A 25,358-nucleotide genomic window follows, 5' to 3' on the forward strand; every position below is an offset into this window, starting at 1 on the left:
TTTTTTTTTAATTTTTATTTATTTATTTTGAGAGATGGGGGACAGCGTGAGTGGGGATGGCACGGAGAGAGAATCCCAAGTAGGCTCCATGCTGTCAGTGCAGAACCCAACACAGGGCTTGATCTCACGAACCATGAGATCACGACCTAAGCCAAAATCAGGAGTCTGATGCTCAACTGACTGAGCCAGTGAGGCACCCCTCACTGTTGTTTCTGATGGGAATTTTTCAAATCTGTATCTGGGGAAGTGCTGTTTTAGGTGGTGATTCCCAAACCTAGTTGGTTGAGTATCACCATTTCCTGGGAAGAGATTTTTGGATTCCATACAGATCTCCTCAACTGGAATTTTCAGAAAAAATTCCTCAGCAAAGAGGAGGAACAAGTCTCTGGTCCATCATTTGGGGACCACATCTATAGGTGATTAAAAAGTTACCTCATTTTTGAGGTTGGCCATTGTCATTTGTTTATCTTGTCCTTAATATGCTCATTTAATTTATTTTTTATTCTTTAGTTCAAGAAATGTTCTTTGGGTGTCTGTGTGTCAGACACTTTTTATGTGCAAGAAATACAAAGAAGAATAGGACACTGTCCCTGAATTCGAAGAGGTTTAGTGCCTTTGAGAGGAAAATAGATCTATAAATAAACAAATGCATTGCTATTATCAGTACAATGATAGAAGCCAGAAACATAGGAATCATTATTTTTTCTGTCCCATCAGTCATTATTGTTTTTTCTGTCCTATGAATTCTTCTGCCTGAATGCATCTGCAGTCCATTAACCCTTCATCATCACTCTTGCCACCTTAAATTCAAGCCACTATTTTCTCCTTTTGGACCCATATATGGGAACTCTCTACTTTGTTCACAATTTTTCTGCAAATTTAAAACTATTATAAAATTTAAAAGTTTACTAAGAAAATGTTTTTAAAGAATGTAAAGCCCAGTAGATAAATCTCCTTCAGTGTTTTGTTTTGTTTTTTATACTTCAGAGAAAATCCCAAATTCTTCACGTGGGCTAAAAGACCTTTGTGATCCGACTCTGCTTACCCTGTGTGACACCCTTGCCCTTTCCTTGTCCCAGCCTCATGGGCCCTCTGTGTCACACACCTTTTTGCCCCTTGCTTTCTACCTGCCTAACTCCTCAACCTTCAGATTTCAGCTCCGTGTCAGTTCTTGAGGATGTCATTTGTCCACCGTCCGGCGTTGCCTTTTGGGGCACTTGTCAGTTGCAGTTACATTTATACCTCGGTGGTCCTTTAAAAAATGTCTGTCTGTCCCATCAAACTCAGAGCTGCTGGAGTGAGGTCATATCTCTCTTGCTTTTGGTGCCCAGCACGGTACCTGGCACACACGAGGACTCATAAATTGTTGAATGGATGAGTAATTCAGTGATGAGAAAAGAAGCTTCTGTGACAAAAATATTTTGCTCATCACCCTAGAGATCATGAGACCCAAGCAGTGCAAACAGGGAATTATATTTGTTCCGTTTGCTTAGAATTTTAAAAACACCACTAAAATTAATGTAACTAAAATTAATTAAAATTCAGCTTGACTAAAATTAATGTACATGTAAGGCATGGAAAAATAGCCTAAAGCTTTACCCATCTCTTTATTTGTAGGTAGGAAAGACTCACAAAGTATTATGGACTAACTCGTAAGTTGAGAACAGGGAAGGAAAAAGAAGAATTTTGAAAAGTATTATCAACCTTCCACTGAACTCATATGTTGGCAAAATTTCATAAGTGTTAGTATAGGGATTTCAGATTCCATTTGAGTAAAGTAAAAAATAATTTCAATTTAATTTTTGAAAGAGTTTAGATATTTTATTTAACACAGTGCTACATACTGGCTTTGTTAAAGAATTGTGGAATCAAAAGGCAAAAAGGAACTCAACCAAGACATTGTACTGTGATGAATTTTTCTCTCTCTCCATTTCCAATTTAAATGAAAAATGTTCCTACAGTTCTGTAATATTTTTAATCATTGGAGGCCTGTCCAGTAGATTTACTTCCCAAGAGAGAGCTTAAATAGTCAGTGATTTCATCAGCAAAGAGACAAAAAGGCACCAAGTAGTATATGTGCTGGACCAAAACAAACATTACACTTAACGATAATATGCCTTATTTGACCAAGTAGTGATATATGTAGCCCGACGTCTCCAAATAAAAGGAGCCTATTTTGCTTATGCGATAGGCACATGAGGGCCCTCAGATCTATGGAAATGTACTGGACCTCTGAATCCAGAAAAGATCGCAAGGAGACACCTTGCACGCCCCCTGAGTTGCAAATGTGAGAAAATGTGGAGAAACGCTCACCTCCCTCTTACTGCTCGCCCCTTCTTGGTGGAACTGGAATGGAGAAACCTAGAACAGTCCTGGAAGTGGCCACGTCAACGCATTAACAATGTTGGAGGGTGGGAATGAGGAAATGAATCGTATATTTCTTTTGTAATTCAAAAAACCATTAGCAACGGAAAAATGAATTATTATTGTGTGTAAACACATTGCTTAGCTTTTGATTTTCTCAACTTATTTAGCTTGTGCCATTTACTGTATTTAACTTGATAGTATTGATATTTTAGCTTACTGAAAATAATTTTTAAATTATAAATATTAATATTAATCTTCCTGATTGTTCTGGCTCCTGATCCCCTCGAGGTTAAGAAAGTCCAAGCCCAGGTCGTCCCTGTTCAGCAGACCCTCTCAAGGCAAAAGCTGGCTCACTTGTTGATGTGCTGCTCTGGGTTCAGTCTAGTTTTTACTGGAGTGTTCTTTACTGATGCTCTTAGTTTTTGTGGTGATGTTTGTTTTTAGGTGTTACCTAGCATTTTTTTTTTCAGTGAGAATGTTGATCTAGACATGTAGGTAGCCATTCAACTGGAAATGAACCTCTCATAAGTTTTGTACCATAATTTTTGTACACTTTGTGTATTACATAATTTCTATCCGAGCTGCGAACTGGATGTAATAAACTGATAGCACTTTTATGACTTTTGCTGGACTAACACTCCCTTCACCAAATTGTATCCTTAGAGTTTTAGCATGCATCTCGTTTGATGAATTTTTTGCAGATTGCAGGTAGATACCAGATAGTTTTTCCCAGGTTAAAGTTATGATGAGTGTGACTTTGTGGTGTGGAACTGTGTGATGCCATGACTGCCCGTCAAGCTATGTATTAGAGCAAATTCAGCTGGACTTTTTTTTTTTTTTTTTTTTTTTTTTTTTTTTTAAGTTTTATTTATTTAAGTAATCCCTGCACCCAACATGGGGCTCAAACTCATGACCCAAACAAAGATCAAGAGTCACTCCCTCTACTGAGTGAGCCAGCCCTGTGTCCCCAGCTTCAGTTTTTGAATAGAGGTCCAGCCCTTCTGTATATGGGACTTCCCTTTTTCATACTTTCAAGCTGAAGTTGGATGGTTTCACACATGCATCCTTATTGGACATCCTCATTTTCTTAAGGCCCACCTGTCTTGCCCTCGGGGCAGCCTTTGCGTCAGCTGGTTCAAACAACAAAAATAGTAACAAAAGCTGCATCCCAGTAATTTGTCAGGAGGGTACAAATGAATCCTTTTGCTTTTTTTTTTTTTATCCTTAAAAAGTTCTACTGAAATTTGGAAACTAATTTTCATGCTTTGTCTAAAGACAAATGCCCATCCATTCTATTGAAATGAAACCTAAATCCCAAATGAAGTCAGAAAGCTAAATACTCTAGATTAAGATGACCTTCCCTTAGAATGATTCTACTAACCTGTCCTTTGGGATAAGGCCATTGACTCGTGAGTAGCAGCCTGTGAAACAACGTCTCTGTGTTTCCTGAAGAGATGTTGAGGATGCTTTTCATTTTTGTTTATCAATCTCCTTGCCAGTTCAAATTCACTTCCCTGTCCTCTTCCTCTAACTCATTTTTTTTGCCATATTAAATACATATTTTTAAAACCATTTTGAATATTTTTTGGAACATAGTGGGCATATACAAAATCATTTGATTACTGTATCAAATAATGCAAATCAGTGAATAACCATGTTTTAGAAACCAAATTACATGATGACTTATTTACTCTTGCTTATATAAACATTATCAAAATCTAGAAAATTAGGTTTCAGTACAGTATCTATCTCTTGACCCAAAGGAACAAATATGCAAAGACAGTGGCAGCCGCTATCATGATTTCTGAGAAGGACTGCAGCTTATTCCCTCATTTATTTGAACAGGAAATTTTCAAAAGTAAAATCACTCTCCTTCAATATTTTGTAGATTTCAGTAATCTGATAAATGAGCTATTTATTCATTGTCTCTCTGGTACCCACACAGTGGTTTATCCATAGCAACAATCCTTTTCAAACGTAATAAGACCAACCCTGTATTTATTAGGGAAATAATACGACCAGGTAAAACAAACTATGGCTGTTGGTTCTGTGTATTTACTCTCTTTCAAAGAGATCCGCTAAACCTTCAGTGTGTTCCAGGTTACAGATCATTAGGGAGGCTGCATTGGAGTATGACTCTATGATTCTGAATGTGACATTTTTATGGAGTGTTTAGAGTCAAATAAGAAAGATGATGAGCAAATAAAGCTTTAGAAATAAAGTACTATTTTGTGTATTGAAAATAGGGCCAAGTTCCTCTGTACAGTGGAAATCAGAGACATATTATGGTAAATATTACCACCCCCCGTCTATAGAGGATAAATAGGATACTTAATATTGGCCCAGGAGAACACATTTCAGTTTTTCTTGACTCTAGAAATTACATTGATATGGAATTTATAAGAAAGGCTGTACCTCAAAAAGAAACAGTTTCAGAATTACAGAGAACAGATTCTTCTTAAAGAATCTGAATTGCTGTTGAAATGTAAATTAAACCTAAGATCTTTTCATGTCAGTTGTTGAGAAATGAAGTAGCATTTAAAATCATAAAATGTTAGCGTTCATGTAATCCAATATCCTTATTTTACAGTCATGAATGCTTTTAGAAATTGCTACAAAAGCCTAGTGTCTCTCATCTTAAATGTCCTTGTGCAATATAAAAAAAAATGTTTTCACTAAAATTTGTTAAGCTTCTATCCTTCAAGGTATACTAATGGAAATATAATAATCTTTTACAAGGGTAGGTTGATTAATAATTTCAGTTCTTTATGTAATAGAATGGAGTACATTTTTTCTTTATTAGATTTTTTAAAGTAGATCAGTAGTGGGGCTCTGTATTTATGAATTGGTTGAAACTGTTTTGATCAAAACTCTGCTATGGTAAATGTTTGTTTTTTCTTAGATACACTTTTTGGTAGTTTTGGCACTTAAATTATTTCCTTCTGTTTATATTCACAGATTCTGGAACTTTTCAAAGCCTGATCCTCTTCTTGAAACAGTAGAACATCATACAGAGTTTACCTGTGGTTTAGATTTAAGTCTTCAGAGTCCTACTCAGGTAATGGGTGCAGTCTCTGGATTTTTTTCTACCCATACAGTTCACAAATAGCTCTATGTGTGGCCTGTGTTGCTTTTAGGAACACACTTTTGCCTTTAGGGCAGTACAAAGTACATTTACTTAATTAACCTGATCTTTTTGTTCGATAAATATGAGCGTTTGAGTAGGCCTCTCCCAATGGATAGTGTGACAAGAGAAGAATGAAATGGGGAAGGATTGTCCTCAGAGGTTGGTGGGAGTCAAGACTGTCCCACTAAGCAGTTGAGATGGTGGGTGGGTCATTTTTCTGTCGGGACTGTCACCCTCTTCTCCACATGTCAAAAGAGAGGCTTCTGGTGGGGGAACCAAGTAGAGTAGAATGGCTACTGTTTTAATTAATAAACTTTATGTTTTCCCCCTTTTGTTCTCTTAAGGACTTGAGAGTCAATATTTTGGACTTTAAATATTCTTCAGGGTTTTCTTATGCTGTGTCAGTTTTGGAAATTACAAACTTAGGTCAGAAACACAATAGTATTTTGAGTGATTAGGTGCTTTATAACACAGACTATGTGAAAACACCAACATATTCATGAAACAAAATATTATGGGGAAAATGTAGAATATGACTAAGAAATTATGTTTTTATGATGAATTTTATAACTTCGACAAGAAGCAAATCCAATTTCTTATTACTGTATTCTTAAATTTAAATGGATACTTGGGTTTTTTTTAATTTTAGGAACTTAAGACATAATTCTCAGTTTAAAGTATTCTCAGATAAATAAAATAATCTCATTAGACATTAGAATATTCTCATTAACATTATAATAATTATTTTTACATGACTTAATGGCATCTAAGAAGAAAAGAAACTGAAGTAGTGATGGGCAAAATAGCATTATCTTTAATGTAAATACAATGTGCTTCAAATTAACTAGTTCCTTTCCTGAGAAATACATTTTTATAGATGACTTTTAATAAAATAACCATACCTGTTTGCTGTCCCAGTTAAAACAGTTGTAATGTATGTATTGAAATGTGGCGGTACCAAACAAAGGATCCTGAGTAAATACTTTCCTTTTCATATGTTTCTGTGAACCCATGCCACAGAAGTCCCAAACGGTGGCCTCCTTGACATACACAGTCACGGCAGTTCCTCCCCCAGAGTGCCAAGTGTTTTCCAAATTCTCCACACATGAACCACCTTATTAAAAGGAACTTTGTTTTCAGAGGATATATTAACCATACTTCTTAATCATTTCATGTTTATTAATCATATTTTAAAATCACTTAAATAATAAGAGATTTATTACATGGCCATATTTGTGTGTGTGTGTGTGTGTGTGTGTGTGTGTGTGTGTGTGTGTGTGTGTAGGCTGGTGACTGCCACCCATTTCTTCCAATTGAATAACCAAATTCCATTTGTGCTAAAGAAATAGTTGCTATTGAGAGCAAACAGGAATGGAGAAGCAGTCATCTTTTAGCTCTAAATAAGCATCAGGTTCAATGCCATAATATACAGTTCGATTGTACTAGAAATTTCCACTGAGTTAATTCATAGTGGCTCAGAATCTTGGGATTAGAAGGGACCTTAAAAATAAGACCACTCCTTCTCATTCATTTATTCTTTGTACAGATATTATCATGTCAGACCTTGTAGTAGGTACTGGGGATTCAGTGAGGAATGAAAATAAACATGGGCCCTGTCTTTATAAAGCATTTAGTCCACCATTGTATCAACTTCTCTCACAAATGAATGTGAACAGACAGCTGTGACAAGCCTATGAAGGAGAAGTACATTGTACCTCAAAGGTTCATAATTAGGGTAGATATTTAACTTATATAAAAAATCTGTAAGGAAGTGAGTCTCATCTTAGACCTGTTGGATGAGTAGGCATTAACTAATGAAGAGACAGAAGGGATATCCTAAATAGGCAGAAGTAATATTATATCATAGACCCTGTGACAGGGCAGCAGGGTAGGGGGGAGCATGGCTAGTACTTGAGAATGGAAGAAATTATTTCTTCCTGATTTATGGCATATTTCTCAACATTAGAATTTAAGAAAAATATGTCTGTTTACTTGTCATATTTTTAAAAATTGAGCGTTAAGATTATCAACTAAAGTTTATGTTTCTTCCTATTCTTCAAGGTCAGTCAACTTTGCTTTATATAATTTTTGCTATATATTGTAGGTCATACAAATTAAATATTGAAAGGTTTTTATTAATAGATCTTTTATTATTAATGTATTTTTAATGTTTTGAAAATATTACATAACTATTTTTCTGTTTCTCTTGATTTTCTTTGACATTCATTGATTCTGTATTTTATTCTGTCACATTTATTGAGTACTACAGCTGTGCAGGACTTAATTACAGTGTAGTGTGATATGTGCTAAAACAGAGGGAGGCAAAGGATGCCTTGGGAACATATGCCTTCATTCATATTTGTCAGGTGCCTACTAAATGCTGGGTCTTGTCGTAGGCACTAAGAATAAACCAGTGAACAAAGCAGACTAGATTCCTGCTGTCATGGAGCTTCCATATTATGGGAGAAATCAAATAATAAAGATGATTCAGAATAGGAGCAATTTGATAGAGAATGATGGGGTACTTTTGCTTGAATGGTCTGGGGAAGACTCTCCAAGAAAAGTGAAATGTGAGCTGATAACTGAACAGTGAAATGAAGCCAGCCATCCACAAATCTAAAGCAAGAATGTTTTTCACAGGGGAAACAACTGTCAAGTCCTTGAGATGCCAATGGGTTTGTTATTATTAAGGGACAGAAAGAAGGCCATGGTGGCTGGATCCTACTGAATGAAGGGGAAAGTGATAGGAACTAAGTAGGGGCCAAATTGTGTGAGGACTTTTAGGCCACACTGTGTTTGATTTTCTTTGTTATTGCCATTAGAGATTGAAAAGCAGAAGAATTATAGAAATTGATTTGTGGGTTTTCTTTATTGAGGTATAACTGACATTTCAGATGTACAGCATAATGATTTGACATTTATACATATTGAAAAATAATCAAATCTAGTTAACACCTGTCACCACACAAAGTTACAAAAAAAGTTTTTCTTGTGATGAAGACTTTTAAGGTCTCTCTTAGAAACTTTCAGGGGCGCCTGGGTGGCTCAGTCGGTTAAGTGGCCGGCTTCGGCTCAGGTCATGATCTCGCGGTCCGTGAGTTCGAGCCCCGCGTCGGTCTGTGTGCTGACAGCTCAGAGCCTGGAGCCTGTTTCAGATTCTGTGTCTCCCTCTCTCTGACCCTCCCCCGTTCATGCTCTGTCTCTCTCTGTCTCAAAAATAAATAAACATTAAAAAAAAAAATTTTTTAAAAGAAACTTTCAAATATATAGTACAGTATTATTAACTATAGTCACCATGCTGTATATTATATACCCAGGATTTATTTATTTTATAAGTGGAAGTTTGCAACTTTTGACCCCTTTCACCCATTTCTCCTACTCCTCACTCCGTGCTTTCTGGTAACCACCAATCTGTTCTCTGTATCTATGAGCTTGGTTGTTTTGTTTTTTTGGTTTTTGAGTTTTTTAAGATTCCACATATAGCAAGATCATATGGTATTTGCCTTTCTCTGTCTGATTTCTCTTAACGTTATGAGTTCAAGGTCCATCCATATTATCAAAAGTGATAAGATTTCATTCTTTTTTATAGCTTAATAGTTTTGTATATATGCTTTATTTTCTTTACCATTCACCCATTGACAGACATGTAGTTATTTTTATATTGTGGCTATTGTAAATAATGTTGCAATGAACATAGGGGTACCTGTATCTTTTGAAATTAGTGTTTTCATTTTCTTTTGATAAATACCAAGAAGTAAAATCACTGGAGGGGTGCCTGGGTGACTCAGTCAGTTGGGCGTCCAACTTTGGCTCGGGTCATGATCTCACAGACCGTGAGTTCGAGCCCCGCGTCGGGCTCTGTGCTAACAGCTCAGAGCCTGGAGCCTGCTTTGGATTCTGTGTCTCCCTCTTTCTCTGCCCCCTCCCCTGTTCATGCTCTGTCTCTCTCTGTCTCAAAAATAAATAAAAACATTAAAAAAAATTTTTTTTTAAATCGCTGGATTGTATGGTAGTTCTATTTTTAATTCTTTAAGGGACTTCCATACTGTTTTCTATAGCAGTTGCACCTGTGTACATTCCTACCAATAGTTTACAAGGGTTCCCTTTTCTCCACACTTATTGCTAACACTTACCATTTCTTGTAATTTTGATAATTGCCGTCTTTCTTTTTCAGAAAAATGTCTATTCAGAGCTTGTGCCTGTTTTTTAATTGAATTATTGGTGGTTTTGCTATTGAGTTGTAGGAGTTCATTGTTTATCTTGGATATTAACCCCTTATCGCATATGATTTGCAAATACTTTCTCCCATTCTGCCTTTCATTTTGTTGATGATTTCCTTTACTGTGCAGAAGCTTTTTAGTTAGATGTTGTTCCCCTTGTTTATTTTTGCTTTTGTTGTCCTTCCTTTCAGAATCAAATCCAAATTCTTGTTGCCAAGACTGATGTCAAGGAGCTTACTGCCTATGTTTTTTTCTTGGAGTTTTATGGCTTCAAGTCTTTAATCCATGTCGAGTTAATTTTCGTATATGGGATAAGATAGTATCAGGTTTCATTCTTTTATATGTGGCTGTCCAGTGATTTGTGTTCTAATTTTATTTTATTTTTTATTTTTTTAAATGTTTATTTAATTTTGAGAAAGAAAGCAAGTGGGGGAGGGAAAGAGGGAGAGGGAGACAGAAGATCCAAAGTGGGCTCTGTGCTGATAGCAGAGAGCCCAATATGGGGCTCAAATCCACAAACTGTAAGATCATGACCTGAGCTGAAATTGGACTCTTAACTGACTGAGCCAGTCAGGCACCCCTGATTTGTGTTTTTAGGAGATCGTTCTGTCTGCTATGGGAGAATAGACGACAGGTAAAGCTGGGAGGGCAGCTTAGAGTGACTTGATGTAATCCAGGCCAAAGATAATGGTGCCTTAAAATCTAAGAGATTTTGAGATGGAAAGTTTCAGCATATATTAGCTTGAACCTTATAAAATTGCTGGAAATTTCACATGGTTTACTTTGGAGATAGTAAGTAGGATTTGTTGATAGATTACAAATGGCCATCAAAGAAACAGGAAAATCAGTGGTTACTCCTAGAAAACAAGGATCTAGAAAACAAGGTGGACAATGGCTTAATTTGCTGAGATAAGGGAAGAAGAGGTAGCTGAGATAAGGGAAGAAGAGGTAATTTGGGATAGGAAACAATCTGGAGTTATATTGGAGATGTCTCCTGTTAGACATTCAAATGGAGATGTTAGGTAAATAGATTTAGGCTTGTCTACCTCAGGGAAGAGTTTAGGGTAACAGATACAAATTTGGGAGCTTTTGGCATAAAAATGATATTAAGACTCGGGGGCAGATTAAAATTCTCTAGAGAGAGTATATAAATAAAGAAGAAGCTCAGAAGGAATTCTAGAAGTTTGAAAGAAGAGAATCCAGTAAAGGGGATTGAGAAGGAATGGCCAGTAAGATAAAAAAGAAAAACTAGAAAAGTATAGTGTCTTTGAAGTTGAAAGAAGAAAGTAATTCAAGAAGGAAGACACTCCCACGTATTGCTGGTAGAAATATAAAATGTTGCAGTCACTTTGGAAAAGTTGACAGTTTCTTAAAAAGTTAAATGTAAATTTACCATACATTTCAGCAATTACACTCTTAGATAACTAACAAAAAGAGATGAAAATATAGGTCTGCACAAAGACTTGTGTGTGAATGTTCCTAGGCAAAAAGTGGGAGCAATCCAAATGTTAATCAGCTGCTGAAAGGATAAACAATGTGGTATATCAATACAATGGAATACTATTCAGGAGTAAAAAGGAACAGTTTGATACGTGCTACAACATAGATTAATCTCTGAAGCATTATGCTAATGAAAGAAGCCAGATGCAAAGACCATATGATGTATAATTTCATTTATAGAAAATGTCCAGAATAGGTAGATCTGTAGAGATAGAAAGGAGATTACTGGGTTATTTGGGGCAGGGGATGAGAATGGGAATTGTCTGCAGATGGACACAGAGGATTTTGGGGGGAATGATGGAAATGTTCTAAAACTGAATTGTGGTGATAACTGAACAGCCCTGTAAAGGCACTAAAAATCATTGACTTGTACACCTAAAATGGGTAAATTTTATGGTATTTAAGTTTCACCTTAGTGAAGATGTTTAAGAAAAAAAGAAATGGACATTCTGATATTCCCTAAGATACAAAAAGATGAAAAAGCATTCTTCCACTGTAAAAATAAGAAAAAAGTAAGACAAACTACAAAATCAGACTTTGAACCCATCAGAGACCTGAGGTGGTAGGGCAAACAAGTGGCCTGAAGTCCAAGGAGGGATAGACCCCTCCTTCCAAGGAGAGATGGGACACCAGGACTGCTTTACTTGTGGCAGAGCACAGGAAGAAGATACAGCTGCTATACAAATATGAGATCCAGTGGGACAAGAGGACATTGTGTGAACAGATGAGGGATTTCAGCTGAGAGATAAAAATATAAGAAAGAGTCCAATGAAAGAAGTAGTTTATTTATAGTATCAGAGATGCAGTCCTTCAGTGTTCCCATCAGAAGACTCATCAACGAATTTAGAGACAGATAGCTCACTAGAAACTAGCCAAGCTGAAACAATATGAGAAAACAAGAATGAGGGAAATAAAAGAAATAAAAGAGAGCGTCTGGCATCTGTGGGATAATATCACATGTTCTTACATGTACGTAATTGGAGTCCCGAAGGGGAGAAAGCAAATAGGGAAGAAGAAATATTTAAAAACAATTTTCCAAAAATAATAAAAGTCAAACTACAGATTTGAGAATCCCAGAGAGGATTTAAACAAACAAACAAACAAAACAACACATCAAGGTATGCCCATATTCAAACTGCTAAAAACCAAAGATAAAAAGAAATTTTTAAAGGCAGAAAAAAGAAATATCCAGGAGAATCTAGATAAGAATTACAGCAGACTTCATGTCAGAAACTATGTAAGCCACAAGACAGAGGAATGTTTTTTTAAAGTACTGAATGAAGGATGTAAAGAGGGATCTTTTGACTATAAAGAGGAAATTTCAGACAAAAGCTGAGAGCACGTCTGTGTTACAAGCAATGTTAAAGGAAGTTCTGTCAGAAGAAATATACTCAGACCAAATGAAAAGAAAGAGGCAGACAGAGGGAAGAGGGGAAGAAGGAAGGATAAAAGAAAGAAGGGAAGGCAGGAATGATGAGAGGGAAGGAAAGGAAGAAGAAAAAAAGAAAATACAGTAAAACCTTGGTTTACGAGCATAATTCGTTCCAGAAATGTGCTTGTTAATCCAAAGCACTTGTATATCAAAGCAAATTTCCCCATAAGAAATAATGGAAACTCAAGATGATTAATTCCACAACCCAAAAATATTCATATAAAAATGATTACAATGTTGTAATATAATACATAAAAAATACAAAACATAAAGAAAAATAAATTAACCTGTGCTTCCCTTTGAAAACCTTTGTGGCTGGTGTGATGGAGACAAGAGAGAGGAGGGTTATTGTGTAGGATAACTTTCACTATCACTGACAGAATCACTGCAATCTATTGGCTCAGTGGAATCTTTTTCTTTTCATGCAGCTTTAACAAGGAACCTATCCAATGACACTTGCTTTTGCCTTCTTTTGAGGATTTCACAGGAATGTGACATTGCATTGTCATTAAACAGATTTATTGTTTGCAATGTCACAGCCTTATTCAGGTGGTGCTTTTCTACAAAATTTTGCACTGTTTCCCACATTTTATACATCTCCCTAATATCTTTTAAAGTGAGGGATTCCTCCACCTTTTTCTCCTCCTCCTCTGCAGACAAGATGCAGACATAGACTTCTTACAAAATCTTGCAGTTTCAGCCATCACATACCTCATTTGTACTTCTCGATGATTTCCTTCTTAGCTTCCACTGTAATCGTCTCCTTCTTCTTACTGCCTTTCCTTTCAACCTTTTTCTGCATGGGGCCATTGTATTTGCTAGCACAGATGTTGACGACAGTACAGTGTTAATAAACTCTTGTCATATACTGGATTTAATGTAATTAGCAATAAGGCAGCAGAGGAAAGGGCCTATATCTGCAGGCAGCCTGACCTAGAGTGAAGCAAAGCATTCCTAAGCTTATTCTTGTATGGAAAAGCAAAGGACTGTCCATAGGTACTTCAAAGTGACAAAAAATACACTAATGCCAGTTGTGGGCACCTTCCAATGTTCTGAAAAGTCACTGATTTCTGCCAAACACCATGGCCTGAGACCAAGCATCTGAGCATAGGAGATGATCACCCACAATCCCACAACGAGAGAGAGAGAAGAACCATTGACTCAGTTGTGATCATGTGATAATGAGCATCACGTACTACTCCTATCGCAAGACATAGCTTGTTTATCAAGTTAAAAATTTATTAGAAATGTTTGCTCGTCTTATGGAACACTCACAGAACATTACTCGTAATCCAAGGTTTTACTATAACTGGAAATGGCAAAAAGTAAGTAAATATACAAGACAGTTTTAAACTTAACATTAAGTTTTGACCTAAAACAAAAATAGGATTGTATGCAATATATTTGCATACAGTATATTATATAATTCATAGTATATGCAAAAGTTAAATGTATGACAACAATAAAACAAGAAAGAAGAATTGGAAGTACACTATTATAAAGTTATTACTATATATGAAGTCATATAATATTTGAAGGTAGATTGTGATAAATTCAAGATGTATATTGTAAACCCCATGTTAACCTCTAAGAAGTTTTAGAGAAGGAGCTATAACTATTAAGCTAATAGTGGAGATAATTATGAAAAATATCAATTATCTCAGCATAATGAAGGCCATATAGAAAAACCTACATCCAACATCGTGGTGAAAAACTGAAAGCTTTTCCTCTAAGATCAGGAATAAGACAAGGATGCTTGCTTTCACCATTTCTATTAAACACAGTATTGGAAGTTAGAACAATCAATCGAGAAAAAGAAAAAAAATGCATCTAAATTGAAAAGGAAGAAGTAAAATTAATTTCTTTTTGCCAAGGACATGATCTTATATGTGGAAGCCTTTAAATCAAAGTATTCAAAATTATACTAAATGTAAATGTTCTAGGTGTACCTGGATGACTCAGTGAGTTCAGGCACCATGTTGGGAATTGAACTTACTTAAGTAAAAAAGGAAGGAAGGAAGGAAGGAAGGAAGGAAGGGGGGGAGGAAGGAAAGAAGGAAGAAAGGAAGGAAGAAAAAAGAAAAGAAAGGTAAATGATCTAAACATCCAAATTAAAAGACATATTAAAAGTGGTAGATATGTGAGAGATTTTGAGAAACTCACTAGGTCCAGACTATTGGATTTGGGATTCAAAGAAGTTTTCTAACTCCCAAGTTCTAGGATCTAGTTACTTTCTGTATATTTTCAGTGATGAATTTGTCTATGCTTCTCCCTGTGAATTTGTCTTTAAAAATTTATTATTCTTTTTTTCAAACTAAGATGATGACCTCAACCAATATATTTTTTACGTATCTAGCATGAGCACATTTTAACACAAATATTTGTATTGTTTATATTATTAATTTATGTTTTTGCCAAGTAGAATTTAACTCCTTTGTAGGGAGATACTAGTTAAGTTCTTGGTGCATGTCCCTATTTTTCTCACACTTACTTTATCTCAGTTATCTATTGCTATAAAACAAACTCTCCCACAACTTAATGACTTAAACAATAATTTTCTTTGCTTACAATTCTGTGAGTCAGCAATTTGGGCTGGGCTCAGCCAGGCAGTTCTGTTGGTCTCACCTTGGGTCCCTCATGTGACTCCGGTCACCTGGTGACTTAACTAGAGCTGAATGGTCTAAGGTGGCCACACTCCCGTGTCTAGGGTGTAGTGCTGGTTGTCATCTGCGTCACGTGTCCCCAGATGAGCTCAGGCTTCTTCACTTAGCAGGTGTAGATTTCCAACAGGGCAAGAGTAAAAGCTGCCAGGTATCTCCAGCACTAGATTTAGAAGTTCACACAGCAGTCCACCTGTTGCAAAGCAAGTCACGAGGCCAGCTCAGAGTCAGAGAGTAAGAAAAATAGACTCCATTTCTTGGTGGGAGTAGCTGCAATGAATTTGTAGCCAATTAAAAATCCATCACATTAACCTTTTGTTGGTATAGTTGGCAGTTTAAGTTATTTTTGACATATTTATCCTTTATTCTCACAATATGTGGTCAGGTTTACTGATTGCATGTTAATTTCACCCTTTGTTCATATTTTATTCCCTTAGAAAGTATCTTTCTCTCACCTTTTAGAAAGTACCTTCCCATCTGTTTTTAAAAATTTGTTGTCTCTTGTGATCTTAACAGCCATAGGACTTTGCTGACGTTATTTTAGGTCTTTGTGTCTTAATATATTCTTTATCTTAAAAGAGATTTATCTGAGTTCTTGTATTTCTAATGCCTTTTTCTTTTTTTAGCGTCTCTTTTCTTAGAGATCTGAAAAATGAGATTCAAAAGCATTCTTGTGTTATACCTCCTTTCTTCTTGACAGACGTAAGATCTTGTCTTTAAAGGTTTAAAACTTGACAAATAAGTACCTAGGGTCATTCTTTGAGGATAATTGCTGAAAAATGCTCTATGCCCCCTCTTGTTAACCAGGATGAAGTTATCTTTCAGTTCAGAAAATTTTTCTTTGATTTTTTTCCCCTCTGATCATGATTTGTACAGCTCTGGCATTTTCTCTTTTCTCTCTTATCCTTATTACTTCTAAATTAGATACCCTTTTTCTGTTTTTAGACATATGATCCTAGACCTGTAATATTCCCTTTTGTATAATTAGAATTTTCTGTATTAATATATTTTTAGAATTCCTGACTTTGTGCTCTGCAGTATCAACCTTGCTCCTTTGAGTGCTCATTGATGTTTAATTTAGTACTTATAATCTGAGAATAGGTTTACATATTGTTACACATTCCTTTTGGGTGACAGTTATTTCTCTTTTTTTGTTTTTTAATTTTTTTTTCAACGTTTTTTATTTATTTTTGGGACAGAGAGAGACAGAGCATGAACGGGGGAGGGGCAGAGAGAGAGGGAGACACAGAATCGGAAACAGGCTCCAGGCTCTGAGCCATCAGCCCAGAGCCTGACGCGGGGCTCGAACTCACGGAGCGAGATCGTGACCTGGCTGAAGTCAGACGCTTAACCGACTGCGCCACCCAGGCGCCCCGTTATTTCTCTTTTTAATGTCTTCTAAGGTAGACATTATTAGTTCATTCCAAAATATAATCTCTATGTTTCATGAAGTTGATCTTTTTTTTCTCATGATGAAATTGGGAAATAACATTCAGAAGAAAGAGAAAAGATTTCCATAATCATGCCACTTTAGAAAGAATCTCTGTGATACCATATTAGTATGTTTCTTTCCAGTCTTTTTTTTTTTTTTTTTTTTTTTAGAAATTTTTATTTGAAGTGTAACATCCCTGTTGGAAAATGCATTTATTCATTTATTTATTTATTTATTTATTTAGTGAAAATGTACATATTTTATTTTATTTTATTTTTTTTTTATTTATTTATTTTTTTTTAATTTTTTTTTCAACGTTTATTTATTTTTGGGACAGAGAGAGACAGAGCATGAACGGGGGAGGGGCAGAGAGAGAGGGAGACACAGAATCGGAAACAGGCTCCAGGCTCTGAGCCATCAGCCCAGAGCCTGACGCGGGGCTCGAACTCACGGACCGTGAGATCGTGACCTGGCTGAAGTCGGACGCTTAACCGACTGCGCCACCCAGGCGCCCCAAAATGTACATATTTTAAATAAGCAGCTCAATTAAGTTATCAAGAAAGGACCACACCTGTGTAACCTCATTCAGGTGAAGATATAGAGCACTACCAGCATCCTAGAAAGCTCTCTTGTGTTTCCTCCCACATCTTTCCCCCTTATCCTTCCCCAAAGTAACTACTCTTCCAGTCATTTTCCATATATATGCATATTTTTCATAGTTGTGGTTATATTATATAGGTAGATTTATCTTCTGGGACTCCTAAAATTCTTGATAAATATAATCTCAATTGAGTGGATACCCTAGGCTATCCATGATAGGAACATGTATGCACTAAAAACAATTTTGTTTAATTGGGCAAAAGAAATTTTGTATATTTTCATTTTGTTTCAGTGGAAGATGCTTAGATTTGGTTCTGATTTAAACTAGTTCTATAGATGTGTTTTTAAAAGTACCTTTGACTTTGTTGACATTTTAGTAAGAAAATATTAGAAATACATACATATATTGAAACATTATATTGTACACCTAAAACTAACATGATGTTACATATCAGTTAATCTCAATTAAAAAATAAAATTATAATGAAATTTTTAAAAATTAGGTGTCATTTAAAAATTCAGCTCAGGAACGCCTGGGTGGTTCAGTCAGTTGAGCGTCTGACTTCGGCTCAGGTCATGATCTCACGGTTTGTGAGTTCAAGCCCCACATCAGGCTCTGTGCTGATATCTTAGAGCCTGGAGCCTGCTTTAGACTCTGTGTCTCCCTCTCTCTTTGCCCCTCCCCCACTCACACTTCTCTCTCTCTCTCTCTCTCTCTTTCTAAAAAATAAATAAACATTTTTTAACAATTAAAAAAAAGATTCTTTCTCCCCTTCCCTCAGCCCCTCTCTCCTACTCACATGCTCTCTCTAAAATAAAATTTTTAAAAAATTTTAAAAAATATTCTTTCTCTCTCCCTCTGCCCCTCTCCCCCACTCCCCAGCTCTCACTCTCTCTCTCTCTCAAAACTAAAAATAAATTTAGAAAAATTCAGCTCATATTTTGATTCAAACTTTTATGTCTACAATCTTAGATGTAGGTTGGTAGTGCATAAAAATATTTTGAAATTCTCAGTATGAGGTTGGAAAATTTGATTTTAGAAGAAGACCAGCATTATTGGTAGTAGGATAACCATATCTTTTTCACTTTTTATCTGAGGTGATATTTTCTACATTTGTCACAGACTGGCTTTAGAGTTGAAAAAGAACATGTGCCAGAAGCATCCAGTGTCTTCAGGCATTCGTCTCTGTTGTTTCCTTTTTGATGCTTTCATAGTTGTGTGACTTTTAGCTTAAAATTCTGGGGGCGCCTGGGTGGCTCGGTCGGTTGAGCGTCCGACTTCGGCTCAGGTCGTGATCTCACGGCCCGTGAGTTCGAGCCCCGCGTCGGGCTCTGTGCTGACAGCTGGGAGCCTGCAGCCTGTTTCAGATTCTGTGTCTCCCTCTCTCTCTGCCCCTCCCCTGTTCATGCTCTGTCTCTCTCTGTCTCAAAAATGAATAAACGTTGAAAAAAAAATTAAAAAAAAAATTTCTGTTACAAGGGCCAGTTTTCCCCCAGGTGTAAAACATTCCCAGGCTCAGCTTTGTAGGTTCTTGGATGTGTTCCTAAGTCAGATGTGTTACCCTGTGTCTACAGCCTACTGTGCTTCATAGACAACCCTTAGCAGTGAGAACTTCCAGAATTGTTCCCACCTTAGTCTCTGCTGCCTCTGGGATCCCAATCCTGAATCATGCACTTTTCTTACCTCCTTGTCATTGTTTCTGAAAAACCAGGCAAAATTGCTGACTTGGCACACTACAGTTTACTTTTTCAGAAAAAAATTTCATCTGGGTTCTTGGTCCTACTCAACTTACCTTTGAAGTCGCTTTGATTTTTTCAAAAATCACATGTTTTGTGCGCATTCTCCACGTCTTTTCTCAGCCTTCCACAGTATCATGAACACTGAACATTTGACTTTACTTCCTACTTGATTGTAAAAATAGACAAGAATGAATAAATATCTTCTTCCATCTCTATGACCTCAAAATATTTATGTTCTATCTCTGTTTCCCCTTCTCTCCAGCAGGTGCCTGATTTTCTCACTGGCTTCCTCATCCAGGTCTTTCCTCCCTCAGTTGTACACTGTGTTTCAGATCTTCATTCAGTTCTGTTGTCTATTTTCAAAACTCACTTGGCCTCACTGTCATATCTCCCTACCAGTAAATTTGGGTTTTCTTCCATTATTAGACATCAAGAATTAGTAGGTTTACCTGCTGCTTTTAGTTTCTCAAAATCATCATTCTCTTTTTAAGCCCCTATGTCAGTCTGCCTCTCATCATTCAATTGAAGTTAAGCCCAAAGAGGTCACCAGTAAACTCCTAAAAACCAAGTTAGCCTTTTCTCACACTTCTTTCTTCTTTATCTATTAAAGAAAAATCTTCCCCTCCTATTACTTTAATGCTAATTGTGCTAACCTCATCTTCCTAACCCCTTTGCCAAATGTCTTTATCTCCTTTGCCAGTTTCTTCCTTACAATCCTTACAAAAGTAGACATTCTTCAATATCCAATTCTTAGTCCTCTTACTTGTATGTACCTTTTCCTTGAAGCTGTCATTTTATTATACGCTAGTGATTCTTGTCCCATTTATCCAATCGTGTTTACTGTATGATCTCAGTAGATGTCTTACTTTTTTTCCTCTGGTATTCTTAATTGATTGTGTGATGGGCTAGACCTGAGAGTCATTCTAGTTTTCTTGTCTCCCTAAATTCAAGTGTGCATCAAGTTGATGAATTTTTCCTCACCAATATCTCTGAAATCTGGACCATTCGTTCCCTTCTAGCTCTACTGCCTTAGGTAAGCATTTATTAGTATCTCTGCTGTGGTTACCACAATAATCTCCTAACTGGTCCCTAAACTCTTTTCATCATTCCATTGATTCTCAACGCTGCTTCAGGGGAGAGCTTTCCATAATGCAAATCTGTCCTTTGTCGGTGGCTTCATTAAAGGTAGGAACAAGACGAGAATCACCATCTTTACTACTGATCGTCAACATGGTTCTAAAAGGTATAGCCAGTCAGTAACAGAAGAAAACAAGATAGGATATAAATATCTTTAAAAGGTAGAAATATTGACATGGCGTTCTTCATATTGACTCCGTATGATTGTCAGTGTTATAATCCAGAACATCAGCTTTGAACCTATTAAAAACAATGAGAGAGTTCAATAAGATCAGTAAAAATGTACAAAAATGAATACTGTGTAGATGTCAATAATCATCAGTTAGAAAATCAAATGGTAAAAATTACTTTTGCGGGGCAACAACTGTGTGTGCATGTGTGTGCATTTGTGTGATGATACGCAGAGGAAAACAAATTTTAAATGTGCAGGATTCTAGGTAAAGAAATTATGTGTATTTATCAAGAGACCTTTAAAAAGGTTAGAATAAGTGAACAGACCTACCATGTTCCTGCAACAGAGTACTTTTTTTTTTTTTTTCCTCATCACTGTCCTGTTTTATGTGTTTCTCATCTCATAAAGATACTGCATTTGCCTCCCAGCAGGTCTTTCTCATTTTGGCACTCATGATCAGCCACTCCTGCGACGCTCTTAGCTACTCTGTTATCCTTCTGCCACCCTACTTACATGCCTGCTTTAATTTACAAATCAGCACAGTTAAATTATCACCTTTAGCATGTCATCTAGAAACCTGCAAGAGGCAGCCCATTACCTTCAAGATAGAGTCTGAATTTCTAATCTTGCTTTTAAGATTCACTATAATCTGTATTGCTTTGGTTTTTTTTTTTTTATGTTTATTTTTGAGAGAGAGAACACATGTGGGGTAGGGCCAGAGAGAGAGGGGGACAGAGGATCCAAAGCGGGCTCTGCACTGACAGCAGAGAGCCTGATGCAGGGCTTGACCGTATGGACCATGAGATCATGACCTAAGCGAAAGTGGGATGCTTAATGGACTGAGCCACCCAGGTGCCCCATATAATCTCTATTGCTTTCTAATTTTATTTCCCACTATCCTATGTAATCCCTCTATTACCTACCAGTCGTATTTTGTTATTTGTCATCTCCATATTTCTTCTGCCTGTACAAAGTATTTCTGCCTTTCAAAGTCCAGAACAAGTTCTTCTCTTCTTTCCTTTTTTGCTTCAGTAAATATTTGAGCGCCAACTCTCTACCAGGAGATACATAGTAGATTAATGCAAACTACTTGATGTATATGTACTAAATAAATATTGAACGAATGAGCGAGTGAGTGAATGAATGAATGAATGAAAAGAATTTGTTTTAGTATATCCGTCAACTCTTTCCTTACTTTTACTTAAACTCCATAATCATTAACATGATAAACTATGTTCTTCTCTATAGTCACTTCCTACTATAAGTTGGTAGAGTAGGTAAAACGTGTTCTTTCTCTAGCTCATAATTTAATACACTTCAACATAATAACCAGTCTGCCTTTTCCAAATTTAGAATTGACTATTAGAGATTTTTTTTCATTCTCTCTATATCCTTCTGCCTGTTTCTTTTGTTCGTTTTTACTAAAGAGGCCATATGTCATACAGATAATTACAATAAATTGAACAAGTTTCCCAAGGGCAAAAGCAATTGTCCACAAAATTGAGAGAAAAGAGTATAATGAGAGAAAAGAGTATAAATAGGAAATGGGAAACTTGTCAGTACACTAAATCTCTTACTGGGACAGTAGGAATTCTTTCTTATATTTACAGCCATATTACATCATTTGAAATAAGTTACCTTATCAGTGGCCTGTGTAAACATTTTAATACAATGGAAAGAATTGATAACATTAAGGACTATAATGCATTTTCTAAATTATATATGTATTTAAAGCTATTTTCATTACAAGGTTTCCTTTTCCAAAATTTGCATTTCTATAACCATTATTATTCTGGATGTTCTATAAGAGGTCTTATTTGATCCACCAGTGGCATATTTTTATTATAAACTTTCTATCGACTGGATTTGTTTATTTAATATCCTTGGGCCTGCTGTAGAATCTAGCCAGTACTTTGCACATAGGAAATGCTGAAATATTTGTATAATACAGTTGCTCCCAAGCATTCTGTGTGTGACATTGTCATGATGTGTATGCCATAGCTGTATTTAGAAATTAATAGGCTATATTGATAATACATTTCTATTCCATTTTTAAAGAAGCCTTCATTATATGTTTTAAAGAATCGACATAGCAGGAAATTCATATTTCTAATTAGTGTGCTTATTCCTCAAACTTAGAAATACTTGTTTTGCTATCAAAAGTGAAAATAAAATAACTAAAAATATAACTTATATGGAACTTTATCCTATTAGTTATTCATTATGTAGAAGATAGAAGATTTTAAAAAAATGATGAAGAAGATTCTGTCAAGTTTCACATTAAGTAAAGAAATATAACATTTTGACAGACTACTTTTCCTCTAACGTTGATAACTATAATTTTGAGTTTTAATGAGAAGATGTGCATTTTGATGTCAGATTAAAGGGAATTCAGACAGCCTAGGGATGACACATACTACGGTAGAGGCTTGCAGGTTAAGGAATCAATTTTCCGCTTGAATATCCTTGGGCAGAAGGGGCTGAGTCCGCAGGCTCTGACCCCATGGTGTCCACATACACACTCACCGTCAGGGGAGAGGGTCAAACGAGATGGGCCTTGGCAGCCAGCCTTCATGAAACCCTAGATGGGAGTCAGACACGAGTCAGAAAAAAAGCCTATCTCGAAAGATTAAGAGTTTCATCTGAGGAGTTACAATGCAATTTAGCGGTCTTAAAGCTAGAACTTTTAATCCTTCATTTATTTGTATTTATTCCACTGCCTAGAACACGTCCCTTCTCTCCAGTGTGTCCCCACCCCCACAAACAACAGCAACAACAAATGCTGTCTGTCTGAGGCACACTTCTCCTGGAAGCCGCAGCTTAGATGATGTTTCTCCCTGAATACATCCACTTTCCTCACATTTGGTTATAGTGACCCCTTCCCTACTTGTCCTGGACGCTATAATTCCTCTATCGTTGCCCATATCTCGCTGCATTGTCTGTGTCTGTTTACTTATTCATTTCTCTGCTGGACTCCAGATCTGTGGAGTCAGAGATCAGGACCATCTTGTTTACTGTAGTGTCCTCAGCGTACTTCTGACGGAGGACATGCTCAATAAATATTTGTTAAATAAATTAATATATATGTGTGTGTGTGTATATATATATATTATATATATATATATAATATATATATATACACATGAATTATGTTTTTTATGGCTTTGTAATGCAGAGGAATAGTTGACGAACAGTTCCTGGGACATAAAAGAAAGCTGTCTGTGAAGTCTCTTTAAATAATATTCATGACACTCAAAAATCCTGTAAAACCTATACAACCTATTGCCTTCACTGAGATCTCTAACCTCATACCTGACTAGGTGCTCCTCCCCATGAATGAGACTCTACCCCAGAAAATCCTTGGAGGAGGAAAACCAGTGCTCAAACGTGCATTCATTCATTCATTCATTCATTCAACAGGATTTACTAGTTTTACCATATATAAAACGTAAGGAATACAGATTTGGTCAAGATAGATAATTTCTGACTCTAAACAAAGAAAACCCTCTTCAGGTTTAATTACACAGAAAACCCTATTCAGGTTTAATTACACAAAAATGTTTACATCCATATGTGAATGTTGTTAGAAAACAGAGACCGTATTACCCAGCATGCTTTCATTTTCTTCCTGGTCATCATAAAGCAACAGGGCCTGATTTATTGTACAAGTGTTGTAATGTGTTCAGCTCTAATGCCTGAAAGCTTTTGCTCTATTTGTCCCTTTTATAACAGACTTTTCCCCCCTAAATCTGTATATTATTTTGTCCTGTGCATTAATCTCTAAACCACTTCAGTCCATTTAGAACTCAACAGGATGGGGTGTCTGGGTGGCTCCGTTGGTTAAGTGTCCCACTCTTGGTTTCGACTCAGGTCATGATCTCAGGGTTCATGGGATCAAGCCCGGCTTGAGGTTTCTGCAATGGACGTGGAACCTGCTTAGGATTCTCTCTCTCCCTGTCTGTGCCCTCCTCACACATTCTCTCTCTCTCAAAATAAATAAGCTTTAAAAAAAAAAAAAAAAAAAAAAAGAAACCTCAACAGAGTGCAAATATCAAATAAAAGAAATAAAAATATTGGTTTTAACCATAGCTTACATGATTAATACAATTTTCTCATGTTTTTAAGTAGAAATTCTGGATTCTGGCTCATGCAGAACAAGATCACGAAGCTACCTAAACTCTGGGTGTAGGAATGCTTCAGGGAGGGCTGGTGTTTTTCTTCAAAGATAGTTTAGTCATGTTTCTTTTTCCTTAGTTCTCCTCCCAATTCGCTATCTTCCTACCACATATCAACCTACCAGATTTGAACCTTAAATTTTAAATAAATGTGAAAATATGGCATAAGATGTTTTCCATTATATTAGTGGCAGATGAACTTTTTCTTTCTCAAGAAAGGAAGAGAATTCTCCCTCAAGAATATTTGAATCTGGGGCACCTGGATGGCTCGCTCAGTTAAGCATCTAACTCTTGATTTCGGCACAGGTCATGATCTCACGGTTCATGGATTTGAACCCTGAATCGGGCTCTAGGCTGACAGTGTGGAGCCTGCTTGGGGTTCTCTCTCTTTCCCTCTCTCTCTGCCCCTCCCCTGCTCACTCACTCATGCTGTCTGTCTCTCTCTCTCAAAATAAATAACAAAAAAAAAAAAAAAAAAGAAGAAGATTTGAATCCTACTAAATTTGGGATTTTTTTTTAATCAGCAGCAAAAAAATTCCTGCACTTGACAAAAGCCCAGTTAAGAAAATTGATATACATCAGGCGTTCTCTATCTGGGGTTCTCCATTCTGGCTGCATTTTAGAATGTTCCCTAGGTGATTATAATACTCAGTTGGGGAATGCTCTGGATTAACTTTTTTTGAGAATCTGAAGAAAATGATTGATTCTTTCTACCCTCCTACCAAAATATATATATACACACAAAATGTTGCATTTACAGACTCTGAATTCCCTCTGTGAGCTTGATTTGGAAATC

The 25,358-nt window shown here is 36.4% G+C and overlaps 1 protein-coding gene across 1 annotated transcript in view; it reads left to right on the forward strand.

The window, feature by feature from the left end:
- Nucleotides 1-25,358, forward strand: part of PEX7 (peroxisomal biogenesis factor 7) — a 77,522-nt gene that overhangs the window by 46,520 nt on the left and 5,644 nt on the right. Inside the window, exon 9 of the mRNA XM_078447365.2 lies at nucleotides 5,326-5,425. Within this exon, the coding sequence (XP_078303491.1) occupies nucleotides 5,326-5,425 (100 nt within the window). The remainder of the gene's footprint in view (nucleotides 1-5,325; nucleotides 5,426-25,358) is intronic.

Source organism: Panthera onca, chromosome B2 (genome assembly GCF_046562875.1).
Source record: "Panthera onca isolate mPanOnc1 chromosome B2, mPanOnc1 haplotype 2, whole genome shotgun sequence".
Classification (NCBI taxonomy): domain Eukaryota; kingdom Metazoa; phylum Chordata; class Mammalia; order Carnivora; family Felidae; genus Panthera; species Panthera onca.